The sequence below is a fragment of the Lepidochelys olivacea genome (assembly GCF_965140295.1).
Source record: "Lepidochelys olivacea isolate rLepOli2 genome assembly, chromosome: 24".
NCBI classification, from domain to species: Eukaryota; Metazoa; Chordata; order Testudines; family Cheloniidae; genus Lepidochelys; species Lepidochelys olivacea.
In genome coordinates, this window is record NC_140434.1 from 17,856,982 (window position 1) to 17,874,288 (window position 17,307).

At 47.8% G+C, this 17,307-nt stretch overlaps 1 protein-coding gene across 1 annotated transcript in view; it reads right to left on the minus strand.

Annotated features, from left to right (window-relative positions):
• The window catches only part of LOC311512483 (phospholipase A2 inhibitor and Ly6/PLAUR domain-containing protein-like), a gene marked incomplete at both ends in the record, with an annotated part of 28,378 nt that overhangs the window by 8,626 nt on the left and 2,445 nt on the right, over nt 1-17,307 (minus strand). Inside the window, 3 exons of the mRNA XM_084613695.1 lie at nt 11,754-11,894; nt 12,610-12,768; nt 13,920-14,042. Of these exons, the coding sequence (XP_084469821.1) occupies nt 11,754-11,894; nt 12,610-12,768; nt 13,920-14,042 (423 nt within the window). The remainder of the gene's footprint in view (nt 1-11,753; nt 11,895-12,609; nt 12,769-13,919; nt 14,043-17,307) is intronic.

The following is a 17,307-nucleotide window of genomic DNA, read 5'->3' on the forward strand; positions in this document are numbered from 1 at the left end:
TCGTCCAACTGAAAAGCCGAACGAAAAATGGTTTTCTTTCATTTCCAAGCGTTTGGAAACATTTTAATTTGGCTTAAAAATAAATGGTGCCATCTCTTTTGAAATGGAAAGACATTTTGAGTTGAAAAAATCAAAACGTCTAATTCTGGAAATGTCCAGACAAAACGTCTCCATTTTTTAACGATTTTTTAACGATGATTTTTTTTTCTGCTGAAGCAATATGGCAAATTTGAGGCAAAGTCACGAAATGTTTCAGTCACCCCAAACCCGCATTTTTCGGTGGAGAAAAGTCAGGGTCAAAAAATTTCTCTCAGCTCTCCCATGCCTAGTAACCACAGAGTGGGCGCTCCAGTGAGGAGCCCGGCGTGGGACTGTTTTTTTTAATCCCACTCCCAGCCACTCCCGCGTTGTTTCTTGCATATCTATTTCACTCCCACCCATAATCATCTTAGATCTCGCAAATCCCACGAGAGAGAGAGAGAGTCCCTCGTGCTACTTTCAAACAAAATAGTCTGGTTAATATATTATACATATAAACGGAAGTCAGACATAATTCTTACAGCTAAAAGTATAAAACAAATCTTCCTTAAACCATGTAAAAAGTTATTTAAGTGCTGTTATAATGGACATCAAATCGCTTTCTATCCTTTGCTTAAATTTAAGTATAAACACTTTTATTTTTAAAAAGCCAACTTGCTTTCTATTGCTGAAATTCTACTGATGACAAGCTGCTGCCCTGTGTTTTCCCGCATATTACCGCAGTCGGCTTTCTTTGCCCACCCAACCCCACCTGCAACAAAGCACTTTTACCTGCTCCTGCTATTATGGCAGCAGGTCCTGTGGGTCCCGTGGGATCCCAGTCCTGCTGCAGAGCTCTAGCCTGGCCCAGGTTTCACTCCCCCATCTGTATTTGCTCCAGGTCTGCACCGTCCCATGTGACATGGGGCGACCGGCACAGCCTGTGGGGCACCAGGGACAGAGCATCCTGCCGATCTGCAGAGGGGCCCTACAGTGTTTCCACATTATCTCCACCCCCTTGGGCGGCTTCTTCGCTTTCCTCTTCTGCAGCGAGCTGAGGTGTCCATTGATCCTCCTACAGGGACACTCCGGTCCCTTCCCTGGATCAGCCCAGTTAGGTTAGAACCTGTCAGGTCTAGGAATGCTTCAAACCCCATCCTTTACGCCGGTGGCTCTCAGCCAGGAGTACGTGTACCCCTGGAAGTACGCAAAGGTCTTCGGGTACGTCAGCTCATCTGGATATTTGCCTAGTTTTACAACAGGCTACATAAAAAGCACCAGCAAAGTCAGTGCAAACTAAACTTTCCTACGGACAATGACGTGTTTCTACTGCTCTATCGACTATACTGAATGTAAGTACAATATTTATATCCCAACCGATTTATTTTATCATGACATGGTAGCAGTGAAAAAGTCAGTCATTTTTCAGTAATAGTGTGGCTATGACACTTTTGTATTTTTATGTCTGATTTTGTAAGCAAATAGTTTTTAAGTGTGGTGAAACTTGGGGGTGTGCAAGACAAATCAGACTCCGGAAAGGCGTACGATAGTCTGGAAAGGTTGAGAGCCCCTGATTTACACGCTTTGCGGCAGAGCATGAAAGGTTACAAAGAATAATTTAACACAGCATTAAAAACTCTTAACTTCAGCAGCAGTGGTTCCGTTCACCTCCAAATTCTCTGTGAAACCGAAGAGACGCACTAACCTGTCTAGCATGACCCCTTTCCTCTCTCTATAGTCCAAAGACAGGTTTCAGAGTAACAGCCGTGTTTATTATCATCCACATTGTAAGGAGAGTGATCACTTTAGATAAGCTATTACCAGCAGGAGAGTGGGGTGGGGGGAGGTATTTTTTCATGCTTTGTGTGTATAAAAAGATCTTCTATACTTTCCACAGTATGCATCCGATGAAGTGAGCTGTAGCTCACGAAAGCTCATGCTCAAATAAATTGGTTAGTCTCTAAGGTGCCACAAGTCCTCCTTTTCTTAGTCCAAAGACAGGATCAGATTCATATATACATTGGGAGTAACTGTGAATGACTTACTGAAAGGTAACATGTTATACGACCCTCATGCCTGGGCACTCCCTCTTTAAATACAGTTCAGATTGACCCTTCTCAACCCACTGTGTTTTATAGAACTTGTCTCACGCAGTCTGCTGGCTCATGTAACAGAGATAAGAGGTGGTACTCAGCTCAGTCACAAGGGTAGAGGTGCGACTGTTTGCACATGAGAACTCTTTAGCTACATCCTGAGATGGTGTGGATCGTAGAGCGATGGCAAATTCACAGCAGGTGCGGATCAGGCCCCATTGACTTCAATAGAGCTAGGGCCAATTGACACCAAATGGGGTGGGGGTCCAGTGAAACTATCACAAGGAAACTGAGGATGGCCATGGAGTTGGCTCCATGACAACTGCTCCCCTCCCACTCCCAGAACAGGTTGCTAGCTTCCTTGTTGTTGACTTGTGTAAATATTCACTGGGGACAGATTTTCTTACCCGCCGCATATCAAGGGTGTTGCGTCAAACTGGATCCCAAGAGCACAACCTTGCGCCTGGCTGGGGGAATTTAGTTATAGAATACTGAGCAGAGAAGAGTGTTTCGGCCTTGGTTGCATTCCAGGCCAGTTTTTCTCCCTGAGGTTGTCGAGATGGGTAGGGGGCTTCCAGAGAGAAGCCAGGGTTAGGATCTCCAGGAGCCTAAAGAGAGACCTGAATAGCTCCATGTATAATGTTTTTCATGCTTTAAAAAAGCAATTTTAAAAATGGTAATGTTTTGCTTTAAATACAACATTTCTATACTTTTGAAAAAAAATATCTAGGTGTACTTTCTCTGAAGCCCTTGACCATCAACAGTAGGGTTGATCAAGAAATTTTTTGACATTATTCCTCTGTCTGTATCCGTGTCTGTGTTTACAATATATATGTCATCCCTTTGTCTTCAGCTCAGCCTGTTATATTACACCTTGCGTGCTTGAGTTTTGGTTCAGTAATAAGGATAATAACCTGACTGTTTCATTTTGTGTTCTTAATCAGTATTCCTTCATTTTAAGTGGTTTCAGCATTTGTGTACACGTTTACAGTAGAAGATTTCAAGAGTAGATAAGCTACTTATTGACAGCAGAAGATTTCAAGTGTGGATAGGCTACATAGTGAGCAGATAGATCACTATGAAGAGGAGATTTGAAAGTGGTGCAAGGAAGAGACGGCGAAAACAATTGAGTGAAGCAGCAGCTAAGAGCTCAAAGCCAATAACTTCATTTCTCAAACCACTGGAAAACGCACCTTACCCAGCAAACACTGCTACAGATAATGCAAACGCCGAACTGCAATAGGTGATGTTTCAATGTCAATACCGGATCATGAGGACAGTAGTCAAGAAGGAGATGTGCCAACAGTTAACAGATGCAGCAGACGATCAAGAAACTCAACAGCAACAGGAAGATGTAGATCTTACGCAGCAAGAGCAATTCATGAGTACTACGGGTTTGACTCTGACTGACGTTGGAATTATTGACAAGATCAATGCTGCCCAAATGCAAACTTTTCCTCAGATTAGTTGTTTTGAAATTCCAAGTAACATTCCACAAGATGCTGATAATCATGCTCTCCCTACTCGTCTGCTGACAGAAACTCTTCCAAATGGTGAGACCTGCACAAGAGACTGGTTATGCTGGAGTATGGGAAAAACAATCTCTGTACTGTGCGCCCTGCTTCATTTTGAACAACAGTGCTGCAAATGCACCAGTTCTCTCTGATCACTCAGGATGGAGCATCAACAGAGGTTGGAGGAAGTTGAAAGACCGGATATCATCACATGAGAGTTCAACGTCACACAAAGCCCTGGTCTACACTGGGGTGGGGATCGACCTAAGATACGCAACTTCAGCTATGAGAATTGGTTTCAGAGCAGCAGCCGTGTTAGTCTGTATCCGCAAAAAGAACAGGATGACTTGTAGCATCTTAGAGACTACCAAATTTACTAGAGCATAAGCTTTTGTGGGCTACAGCCCACTTCATCGGATGCATAGAATGGAACATATAGTAAGATAGATAGATAGATATACACACAGATAAGTTGGAAGTTACCATACAAACTTGCATCCGATGAAGTGGGCTGGAGCCCACGAAAGCTTATGCTCTAATAAATTTGTTAGTCTCTAAGGTGCCACAAGTCCTCCTGTTCTTCTAGCTACGAGAACAGCATAGCTGAAGTCGATGTATCTTAGGTTGACTTACCTCGCGTCCTCACAGCGCGGGGTCGACTGCCGCTGCTCCCCGTCAACTCTGCTTCTGCCTCTTGCCGTGGTGGAGTACAGGAGTTGACGGCAAAGCGATCGGGGATTGATTTTATCTCATCTACACTAGATGCGATAAATCGATCCCCGATAGATCGATCCGGCAGGTAGTGTAGACATACCCAAAGAAAACTATGTTACATGGAAATCAGCCAGTAGGGCAGCATCAGCTGAAAGTTCAGTTGAGAATATACTCTTGACTGAACTCTCTACAGAAACTAATAACTGGAAAAAAAACTTCTTGAGCGGAACCATGGATGTCATCCTTGTTCTTCCTGAGCAGGGATTGCTTTCTTTGGTTCCAGTCAATGTATTGGTGATCGTTCAAATGGAAGCTTTCAAGGCATAGTTGAGCTCCTCAGCAAATATGACCCACTTTTATGAGAGCATGTTAAATGTGTTTGAGAATCGCAAGAAAGTCCAAAGCACATGCAAGTCCATTGCCTCTCCACACGCAGACAAAACGAGTTTATTGAGCTATGTGGGTCATTCGTACAAACAGCCATTCTTGATGAGATGTGAAATGCCAAGTATTTTTCAATCAGTGTTGATGCCACTCCAGATTATTCTCACAAGGAACAGACTACTATGGTTATTCGATATGTTAAGATTGTAGACAGCTCAAAATTTTCAATTGAAGAAAGGTTTATTTTGTTTGATAATTTCACGAGAAAAACTGGAAAAGAAATTGCTGCTCAAGTACTAGCAACTCTAGAAGGTTTTAAGTGAGATTTTCAAGTCTTCATTGGTCCAGCCTAGGACAATGGATCTAATATGGCTGGGAAGTACCAAGGTGGACAAGCAGTTCTGCCTGAGCATAATTCAAACTATTTTCTCCAGCTGTGGAAACCACACACTAAACCTTGTAGGTGTTGACTGGGCTGAATCATGCAAGGAGGCAATTACTTACTTCGGAGCTGTTCAGCAAATGTACAATCTCTTCAGTAGCAGTCCACAAAGGTGGGAAATTCTGAAGCAATCTCTTCCTATTTCACTGCAGGGGATGTCCCAAACTAGATGGTCTGCACGGATTGATGGGGTTCAACCGGTTGCACCGCATTTGAATTCTGTGAGAAAGGCTTTAAATGAGTTTGAATCCCTCAATCTCACTGCAAAGGCTCGAACTGAACTTCAGTCTATTCAGAAGCACATGTCCAAATTTGAAAGCATTCTGATGTCATCTTTGTGGATGAAGCTACTTACAATGATCCACCAAACTAATCTGGGAGTTGAAGCACCCAGTGCTAGACTGGATGTTGAGAGGGATAACACTGAAAGTCTTATCAATGACATTCAACAGATTCGTGAACAAGGGGATGCGATCCTGACTGAGTCCAAATTAGTAGCACAGAATATTGACATTTCTTCTGAGTTCTCCACCAATTGCAACTTACCTACTGAATCCGGTGCCGAGCAGCATTATAGGGTCAATGTCTCTCTTGTCGTCATTGACTCTATTTGTACCCTTTGGGGGTTTCTTTGGCAGTTCATCAGACTGAGTAATGAAGATCTACTTTCTGCAGCTGAACAATTTCAGCAACAGTACAATGAAAAAATCTCAAAAGATCTCAGTGACGAGGTCATCTTCCTCAAACGAATATATTCCACGAACTTTAAATTGGATTGCAAGCCAAAGGAATTGCTTCAAGAAATACTTGAATGTGGACTCTCTGGGGTGTTTCCTAATATCACAATTGCATTGCGTATTTTTGTCAGTTTGTCTCCATCAGTGGCTTCAGGTGAACGCACCTCCAATGTGTTGAAGCAGGTAAAGAACTATCACCATTCAACTATGGGACAAGAGCGTTTGAATGGGCTCACCATGCTTAATGTCAACTGTGAAATTGCACGAAAGCTAGACTTTTTCCTCAATAATTAGTGCATTTGCCCAGAAAAAGGCTAGAAAAGCATTTGTTAAATAAAAAAATATTCAAATTATGTCTCACTCTTTTTTTGGTGCCTTATTTTGTTTTCATGTGTCGTCATTTTTTATTTTTATTATGGCTAGGGGCCTCAAAAGCTCTGAGAGGGCCTGGTCTTTATTTCAGGGGTGATGGTGTCGATGTGGTGTTTACGGACAGGCACGTAATGCGGTTTATCCTAGGGGATGGTGACAAACTCGTTCCTTCCTCGGACGGGGCTGCAGCGTAACAGGGGAATGGAAAAGTCCCCCACAAGCTCTTTTGGTTTTAGATAGTCTCACATGGTCGCCTCTTCTAAAAGGGGCAACAACCGGTTTTATTTTAAAACTGTCTCTGTAAACCATTTTCCATACTGTGGCAGGCGGACTAGTTCCAGAGACCCTCTGCTAGAGGCCTCGCTGTCCTGTATCACCCTGCCCCAGAGTAGAGCAGAGAGAAGTTCTCCAGGCAGCCTAGAGTGGCTGCAGAGGAGCGGCCAATCAGAGGGGCTGACGGATCGACCAATAGGGGGCCAGAAGGGCCAGATAAAAGGCAAGCCACAGAGCAGAGCCTTCAGTGGCTGTGTGAGACCTGACGAGGGAGGACCGGGAGCCTGGCTGGCTGGACGAGCAGCAAGCCACGGGCAGCTCACCGCAGAGAGCTCACCGGGCAGAACCGGGCCCAGGGAAGGCTGCCAAAGACCGGGCGCCTGACTGGCTGGATAGAGCAGCAGCAGGACCATGAAAACGTCAGTGCGGGCTGTGAACGCTCTGGCTGTCACTCTTTATAAACTCAGGGAACACGTCGAGGTAGTGAACGGTGTGGTGGGATGCAAAATATCTCCACAGCCGAGATTTTAAAGTTCTGTTAAATGGCTCCACAACCCCCGCTTTGACTTCATTGTTAGTAACAAAATGGGGAACGCCATTAACGCTGCTTCAACAATCTGCTTGAAGGGTTGTTTAAAAATGCTTTTCCCTGATTGGTTTGTAATTTTTGAGGCATGCAAGCTTTGCTGAAAATAGCCTTAAAGGACATGGATACTTCACTGCCCGTCTTGTCTTTTAGGCCTAAGGCCCAGGCTTATTTAGGCCTAATGTCTGTTGCTGTTAAGATGTACTTAAAATCACTCTCAGACTCCAGAGATTTGGGGGAGGGGGGGTTCCAGCCTAGACTCTCACACTATACCTATTCTAATTGTACGTTTCCCTTATGGATGCCCTAAGGGGGGCTGAAACCCCCTTGGTAGAGGGCGGTGGCGGGAGTCCTTAGAGGGGTCACACAGCCCTCTTTCGGGATGGTCACCTGAACCTGCCCTGATTGGTCAAGTCTTCTCTCAGGGAGGTCCTATGGGCTGAGACCAACCCCACTTAGTAGAGGAGTTCTTAGAGGGGTCACACGCCACCCCTTGCTTCCAGCCATGTGTCCATCTTGACCCCTGAAGTAATACCCCAAGGGGTGAGTCTTATGGTGACAAGTGGGTGGGGCCTGAGGGGGAAAAGGGCAGGTTCAATGTTTGTACTACTTATCTGTCCCCATACACCCCCCTAACTAGTGTGGTTAGATGTTGATAGATGTTTGGTTGCATGTGTGTGTTCCCTCTGTGTGCCGCCCCAGTCCTGCACAGACATCTGGCAGGGCAAACCTCGAGCGAATTGCCCAATGACCACAAGATCCGTTAAGGATGAAGGCACCAGGCCAGGTTTATTGTCGACGAAGTACGGTACTAGTATCCCGCAGACTCTACTGGACCACTAATACAGGTATGCCTGTAACGATGGACCAGCTCAGTGAACAGTGGGACTTTCTGTTCCTCCCTAGACTAGACAAAGACACTCCCTCTGAGATACATCTTTATACCCCGATACAAACAAGTTACGTACTGCCCCTCTGACATAGTTACTGTAGTTACTGTCCCCTGACATGGCTCGTTACTACTCATTACCGTGTACATGTTGGTTTGATTAAAACATCTCTATTACATACTGACCTTATCTTTTAGGAGGGCTCAGTGCATTCCTATTATCCTTGGGGAATGGTTTTGTACCATCTGATATCGGGGTGTGTTTGCGTGAGCGCTCTGTGACTAGCACTTCTTAGGAATGTGTATTTCTGCATTATCAGCCCTGTTCTTGCCAGATTCTTTGAGCAGGTCCTGCCTCATACCAGGCCTCTGATTCAAGGACTTATGTCTTAGGTTCTCTTCCTCCTCCAGCTAGCTAGCTATCCACATATGCCCCCACCATCTATCTATCTATCTAGATCTTCAGGGCAGGACAGTGTCAACATGTCTGTGCAGTGCCTGGCACAACAGGGTTCCTGATCTGGTCAGGGTCTCGGCAGCACCTGGCACGACAGGTCCCTGATCTCTAGGTACTACCCGAGTACGTTTCTTTCTCTCTTACGTGCCAAGGGACCTCAGATCCCTCCGGGCTAGGATAGCACTGAAACGCAACCACCTCTGGGATGGGGGTGAACCCCAGCCTGGGGAATATCCAATGACAGCAACATTTAGGAAACGTGCCCTGGAAGATTAAATATCCTCAGAGAGGAGCCCAGTTGCTTTAACTGAGACAAGGGTGGAAATCGGCAACTGCACTGTGACTCCCACTCATCCTCTGCCAGGGTGGCCCAGCTAGGCTGCTGCCCAAGGACTGTCCCCAGGGGACACCAGCAACCACACACCACACAACAGAACCACTAACCCAGGAACCTATCCTTGCAACAAAGCCCGTTGCCAACTGTGTCCACAGATCTATTCAGGGGACACCATCGTAGGGCCTAATCACATCAGCCACACCATCAGAGGCTCGTTCACCTGCACATCCACCAATGTGATCTATGCCATCATGTGCCAGCAATGCCCCTCTGCCATGTACATCGGCCAAACCGGACAGTCTCTACGCAAAAGAATAAATGGACACAAATCAGACGTCAAGAATTATAATATTCAAAAACCAGTCGGAGAACACTGCAATCTCTTTGGTCACTCGATTACAGACCTAAAAGTGGCAATTCTTCAACAAAAAAACTTCAGAACCAGACTCCAACGAGAGACTGCTGAATTGGAATTAATTTGCAAACTGGATACAATTAACTTAGGCTTGAATAAAGACTGGGAGTGGATGGGTCATTACACAAAGTAAAACTATTACCCCATGTTTGTTGCCCCCCCGCCCCCCCGCTCTCCTGCTGGTAACTGGTCACCTTTCCTGATCACTCTCCTTACAGTGTGTATGGTAACACCCATTGTTTCATGTTCTCTGTGTATATAAATCTCCCCACTGTATTTTCCACTGAATGCATCCGATGACGTGAGCTGTAGCTCACGGAAGCTTATGCTCAAATAAATTGGTTAGTCTCTAAGGTGCCACAAGTCCTCCTTTTCTTTTTGCGGATACATGGCTAACATGGCTGCTCCTCTGAAACCTCCCCCTTCCCAGCGGCTACCCCCCACCTCTGGCCCTGCAGCCTTTTCTCTCCCCAGCTGTGGGAGGGCCTGTTAATCCTTTGGGGTGTATCCACACTGCACCTGGGAGGGGTCCGGCCCAGCTTCAGGAGAGGGACCCGCCCTAGCTCTGCTCAAGCTGTGGATAGCAGTTTGGCCACGTGCATGGGGAGATGTGTGTCAGGACTCCCTGTGTGGAGTCCCGCCGTACCTCAGTTTCCCGGGTCCCACAGGGCTGTTGCACAGACCAAGTCATCAATGTTTGTGACGCCCTCAGATCCCGTGGCGAGAACTCCGCAGAGAGGCCCAGGAGGTGTCATTAATCATTCAGCGCAGCGCAGGCTTGGAACAGCGGGTGGGAAATACGGCTTGAGGTCCCCCGCACCGGCGAGAACAAAAAGTCGTATTGACCGAGGCAGGGCTGCGGTGGAGAACGTACAGTGTGTGATCGTGGAATCAAAGGCTGGAGCACAATGCAAATGCTCCTGGGACTGAATTAAGCTTGTACTGGTGTAAAGCCATTGTCGGCGGGTAGGACCGAACCTCTGGAGCGAAATGCAGAAGCCTCTACCCGAAGAGCCGAAAGTCAACTGGCTCTTAGCTCAGGCTGTAGAGCAGACTCTTTTGATCTGTCTTTCTAAGTGGTCTCGATGCCACTAGATGGGACAGACACCACAGCCAGGAGGCGTGTGGGTTACACTGGCAATCTGTGTTCTGGCAACGAGCAACCTGAACATAAGAACACACCGGGGGCTTTTATTTCAGCTCCTGATTTATTCAGTGAACTTGCTAGTGCACAGAGAGATTCCAGCCAGCCGTGAGGTACCGGGACAGATGCACCCACCCATACGCTGTGCAGACTCTTGGTTATTGCATCGCCCCAGCAGCACCGAGGATCCTCGGGGGGTGGGGGTGGGGGGGAAATGGTGCCGCTGGGAATTCAGGCCTTTATTCCCAGGCACCAGGTGCCACGTGGCCCGTGCAGGGCGGGGGTCAGGAGAGCAGCTTCACCAGCAGCAGCCCAGTCAGGCCAGGCAGGTAGAGGGCAAAGGAGAATTTCCCCAGAGCCAGGCTGGCTCCATTGGGGGTGGAAGGGTTTGTTTTGGGGAGGGTGGTGTTTGTAGGGGAGTGGGTGGGGGTGAGGGTATTAGCGGGGCTGGTGGTTGTGCGAGGGAGGATGGTGGGTATTTTCTCCGCCGGAACGGAGGTCCCCCATAAAAAGAGGTATCTGTAGACTGCAGAAATCAGGATGGTTTCACCTTTAATCTCTCTTGTGGACTCAGTACCGCAGCCTTTCCCAGTAAATGCTGAAATAGTTGAACCTGAGGGAGGAAACCAGCCTGTTATGAGGCGGGGGCAGCTCTGGTTCCTTCTCTGCCCCCAGAACCTCTGTCTCCACCATCCAGCGGTTCCCGCCTCTGCCCCCCGGTCCCACCCTCCCGGTGCTCTCGCTGTAACCGGCCACGGCAGGCCGGGCGTCTGGTCCCCTCTTGCCTCCCCCGCGCCCCTTTCTGCAGCTCCACAAGAGACTGAAGCTGGAGTTTGGATCCCAGCTGATCACCGGGGGCGGCTCCTTCCCCAGCGCGCGGCCCCCCGAGGAACACGCCCGGCTCTCAGCGTCCCCGGCAGCCCCGACCGCTCGGTTCAGTTATTTTATAAACACCCCAAAGCGCTGGGAGTCCTGGACACACACGGAGAACAGGAGCTTCCGCACTGAGCAATGGCTTCGCTCCACCTTAAACATACAGGGAGTGGGGTCTAGTGGTCAGAGCAGTGGGGGCTGGGAGCCAGGACTCCTGGGTTCTCTCCCCAGCTCGGCATCACTGACATAACAACCCTTCCCATGGCAAGAGACCGTGTTGTCGTAACTCCAGGAGCCGGGCGGCATCACTGAGCCGGGGGAGCTGGTGAGGAAGGGAAAACTTCCAAGTTCCTCTCTCCTTCCCTCTGGCCAAAACCCCCCTTGGCCGCCCCCACCCGCCCAAGGGCCCAGCACGGACTCTAGGTTTCACCAGTTCTCTGGGGAGTTCCCGAGGCCTGAGATTCCCGGGGGAGCTCCCGCACTGCGGCCAGCTGGCAGAATTTACCTTTCACTTGGTACCCAATGAAATGCAGGCAGTAGGTCTCGTCCCCGGTACAAGGGGTGATGGTGCTGTTGCAGACAGTGAAGTTCAGAGCAAAGCAGGTGGGGCACTGCAGGCCGTTCTCGGTGGTGCTCCCCGTGGGCACTGAGAACCGAGAGAGAGCGAGACGGTTACAGGGTGGGTTAAACCTCGTTCAAACCCCTCGTCTGTGCCCTGCATTGCCCGAGCGCGTGAAGGCCCCACCCCCAGCCCGACGGCATTTCTCCGTCTGTCTGTGACACCACCATCTGTGAACGCCACAGCCGATCGGTTCCAGGCCCCAGCGAGTTTGAAGTGGAGCCTGACAGGCTCAGGGAGGTTTCCATTTGAGCCCATCCCGGCTGCTGCCCCATCTCTCACCTGCAGCCCTCGCCCATCTGATTTCACATGGGCCCCGACTGCTCCACCCACCCCCGGTCTGGAGACCCGCCAGCTACGGCCATTTCAATGGCGGCAGAAATGACGTTCGAGTGAATGGACAACAAAGGGGAGAAACGGTAACAAATACAATCGTGCCGGGGCTTGTCCACATGAACCATTCGACTGTAGTAAGGGGATCCGGGGTGTAAGGATCTGCCGGGGTGTGAATCGACCCTGCGCCAGCCTGCCACGGCCCAGCTGTCCACATGCGCCCTGCTGACGCGCGTGAACCCTTCATTCATGTGCTTTAAGCTAGTGCCCTTGCAACGCGCTCGAACGGCCACGTGCGTCGGCAGGGGGCTCGCGGAGAGCTGCAGTCACGCCCCAGCTCAGCGCCGTCCAAACTGTTCCTGTGGACAAGCCATGAAACAGGGACAGTAAAAACAGACCCACAACTTACCTTCCAGTGCGCCCGAGTTACAGTTATCTGCGTCGTTGCATCGTGTGGAGTTGATCCTCAGATACTGGCCATTCCCAACAGTGAACGAGATGGGGACTTTTATGTCACTTTTATAGCTACTCAGACACTGTTTGTAGAAGAACGGGCTCCTTGTCCCATCTTTGTTAAAGACAGAAAACCAAAACAGAAAACAAGAGACTCAGAGGGAAATCTCAAGTAACAGCAGTGAGGTTATTTTACCTCCATGTTTGTCCTGGGGCAACAGCTGCTGGGATCCTGTGTCCAGTTTGGGGCCCACAATTCAAGAAATTAAAGAGGAACCCGGGTCTCAACTACACCCCAAATTGCAACAGCTAGCCTGAGATTAAAGGGTTTTGTGTGTGGATAGTAGGGGGAGGTGGAGGTGTTAGAGCTAAACCTCGGGTCACAGCCCACGTTAACTCTGTAGTGAAGCCGTAACCTGTGTGGGTGGAAGTTTGAATAAACCCATGTGTGACTGTGCTGGGAAAATTTCCTGAGTGTGGTCAGAGAGAGAGAGAGAGAGAGAGATGGGTGTATGGAGATAGATAGTTAGATAGATGGATAAAGACAGACTATGTTAAAGCTGACAGTGCGCTATTCATCCTTCTTACAGGGTAAATGGAAGGAGCCATTTACTCTCTTTAATTCAATGGAAGGATGAACAAAAATGGGTCTGTAACTATGGTTTTCATTTTCAAAGGGCAAATGTTGAGAAGTTAAGGGAACTAGTGAAATCCGCCGGCCTGAATTGCTCAGGGAGTTTAACATGGAGAAGGTTTTGAATGTCTTTAAATCAAATGGGCAAAATCTACCTTGAATTTGCATCCCAAGCAAGGGGAAAAACTTGTAAGGCCAGGCTCCAGCCCTGAGTAGATGACTAATAGCTTCAGACAGGTAACACTGGGAGCAAGCCGACGGTGTACAAGGGATCTCAGTGCCAATTTCCTGTTTTTAACATGATTCAGAACGTGCATTTCCACCCAAAGCAGCTTCGCTTTTTGCAGCGCAGCCGTCCATTGTGGAGATGAAAACTGAGTGAAATCTTGGCCCCACTGAAGTGAGTGGGAGATTTGCAATTTGGGGCTAGGATTTCGAACCACCGTGTCTTCCAGTTGCGACATAAGACACTGTAACGTTGCCTGAACAAATCAAGCGTCGAGCCCAGACTGAGTGTTGTGTGCCGGGGGGATGTGCTTTGTGGATGGATTGTGCTGGGGTTGGCCTTAGTGATGAGGATGGTGACAGAGTGCGGGGTGGGATGTGCTTGGGGTGACGGCAATGTCACCTACCCAGTGTAATATCTTCTGCCACGGAGAGGCAGCCACCAGTAGCCTTGTTTTCTTGGCAGGTTCCTACAGCCGTATCACAGGTCTCCTCTAGGCCAGAGCACACTTTGCATGTCAGGGTCGCAGCTGGAGAAAGAAGAAGAAGAAGTGTTTCTTTCTTACTGTTGTGTAACAGTGTCGTCGCTGATATGTCCGTTAGCCTGAGTCTTCATAAGAACGGCCAGACTGGGTCAGACCAAAGGTCCATCTAGCCCAGTGTCCTGTCTTCTGACAGTGGCCAATGCCAGGTGCTCCAGAGGGAATGAACAGAACAGGGAATCATCAAGTGATCCATCCCCTGTCACCCATTCCCAGCTTCCGGCAAACAGAGGCTGGGGACACCATCCCTGCCCATCCCTGACCTATCCTCCATGAACTTATCTAGTTCTTTTTTGAACCCTGTTGCAGCTTGGCCTTCACAACATCTTCTGGCAATGAGTTCCACAGGTTGACTGTGCGCTGTGTGAAGAAATACTTCCTTTTGTTTGTTTTCAACCTGCAGCCTATTAATTTAATTGGGTGACCCCTAGTTCTTGTGTTATGCGAAGGAATAAATAACACTTCCTTATTTACTTTCTCCATGCCAGTCATGATTTTATAGACCTCTAAAATATCAGAGAATCAGAGAATCAGAGAAGATTAGGTTTGGAAGAGACCTCAGGAGGTCATCTAGTCCAACCCCCTGCTCAAAACAGGACCAAATCCAAAAAAATCATCATAGCCAGGGCTTTGTGAAGTTGGGCCTTAAAAACCTCAAAGGATGGAGATTCCACCCCCTCCGTAGGGAACCCAATGCAGCGCTTCACCACCCTCCTAGTGAAATAGTGTTTCCTACTATCTAACCTAGACCTCCCCCACTGCAACTTGAGACCATTGCTCCTCGTTCTGTCATCTGCCACCACTGAGAACAGCTGAGCTCCATCCTCTTTGGAACCCCCCTTCAGGTAGCTGAAGGCTGCTATCGAATCTCCCATCACTCTTCTCTTCTGCAGATGAAATAAGCCCAGGTCCCTCAGCCTCCCCTTGTAAGTCATGTGCCCCAGCCCCCTAATCATTTTCGTTGCCCTCCGCTGGACTCTCTCCAATTTGTCCACATCCCTTCTGTAGTGGGGGGCCCAAAACTGGACCCAGTACTCCAGATGTGGCCTCACCTTTGCCGAATAGAGGGGAATAATCACTTCCCTCCATCTGCTGGCAACGCTCCGACTAATGCAGCCCAATATGCCCTTATCCCCATTTAGTCGTCTCTTTTCCAAACTGAAAATTCCGTTTTATTAATCTCTCCTCATACAGAAGCTGTCCCATACCCCTAATCATTTTTGTAACCCTTTTCTGTACCTTTTCCAATTCCAGTATAGCTTTTCTGAGATGGGGTGACCACATCTGCACACAGTGTTCAAGATGTGGGTGTCCCATGGATTTATAGAGAGGCAACATGCTATTGTCTGTCCTATTATTTGTCCCTTTCTTCATGATTCCCAGCATTCTGTTCGCTTTTTTGACTGTCGCTGCACATGGAGTGGAGGTTTTCAGAGAACCATCCACAGTGACTCCAAGATCTTTCTTGAGCGGTAACAGCTAATTTAGACCCCATCATTGTATATGCATAGTTGGGATTACATTTCCCCATGTGCATTACTTTGCATTTATCAACACTGAATTTCCTTTGCCATTTTGTTGCCCAGTCACCCAGTTCTGAGAGACCCTTTTGTAGCTCTTCACAGTCTGTCTGGGACTTTACTATCTTGAGTAGTTTTGTATTGTCTGCAAGTTTTGCCACCTCATTGTTTACCCCTTTTTCCAGATCGTTTATGAATATGGTGAATAGGACTGGGCCCAGTGCAGACCCCTGGGGACACCACTATTTACCTCTCTCCCTTCTGAAAACTGACCATTTCTTCCTACCCTTTGCTTCCTATCTTGTAACCAGTTACCGACCCATGAGAGAACCTTCCCTCTTATCCCATGACAGCTTACTTTGCTTAAGAGCCTTTGGTGAGGGACCTTGTCAAAGGCTTTCTGAAAATCTAAGTACATTATATCCACTGGGTCCCACTTGTCCACATGCTTGTTGACCCCCTCAAAGAATTCTAGGAGATGGGTGAGGCGTGATTTCCCTTTACAAAAACCATGTTGACTCTTCTCCAACAAATCATGTTCATCTCTGTGTCTGACAGTTCTGTTCATTACTACAGTTTCAACCAGTTTGCCCAGTACTGAAGTCAGACTTACCAGCCTATAACTACCAGGATCACCTCTCGAGTCTTCTTTAAAAATTGGCATCACATTAGCTACCCTCCCATCATCTGGTACAGAAGCTGATTTAAATAATAGGTTCCATACCACCGTTAGTCGTATATCCGCAATTTGACATTTGAGTTCCTTCAGACCTCTTGGGTGAATCCCCTCTGGTCCTGGTGAGTTATTACTCTTCAGTTTATCAGTTTGTTCCAAAACCTCCTCTAATGACACCTCAATCTGGGACAGTTCCTCAGATCTGTCACCTAAAAAGAATGGCTCAGGTTTGGGAATTTCTCTCACGTCCTCAGCCGTGAAGACCGATGCAAAGAATTCATTTAGTTTCTCTGCAATGGCCTTATCCTCCTTGAGTGCTCCTTTAGCACCTCGACCGTCCAGTGGCCTCGCTGGTTGTTTAGAAGCTTCCTGCTTCTGATTTGCTTAAACAAATTTTTGCTGTTACTTTTTGAGTCTTTGGCTAGCTGGTCTTCAAATTATTTTTTTGGCTTCCTAATTATATTTTTACACTTCATTTGCCAGAGTTTATGCTCCTTTCTATTTTCCTCACTAGGATTTAACTTCCACTTTTTAAAGGATGCCTTTTTGCCTCTCGCTGCTTCTTTTACTTTATTGTTTAGCCACGGTGGCTCTTCTTTGGTTCTCTTACCATGTTTTTTAATTTGGGGGATACATTTAAGTTGAGCCTCTATTATGGTGTCCCTAAAAAGTCCCCATGCAGCTTGCAGGGATTTCACGTTTGGCATGGTACCTTTTAACTAACTTCCTCATTTTTGTGTAGCTCCCCTTTCTGAAATGAAATGCAACCGTGGTGGGCTGCTTTGGTGTTTACCCTGTCACAGGGATGTTAAATTTAATTATATTATGGTCACTATTACCAAGCGCTTCAGTTATATTCACCCCTTGGACTGGATCCTGTGCTCCACTGAGAATTTCCTCTCTCCTTGTGGGTTCCAGGACCAGCTGCTCCAAGAAGCCGCCATCTAAGGTGTCAAGAAACTTTATCTCTGCAGCCCGTCCTGAGGTGACCTGGACCCAGTCAACAGGGGGATAGTTGAAATCCCCCGTTATTACTGAGTTTTTAATTTTGATAGCC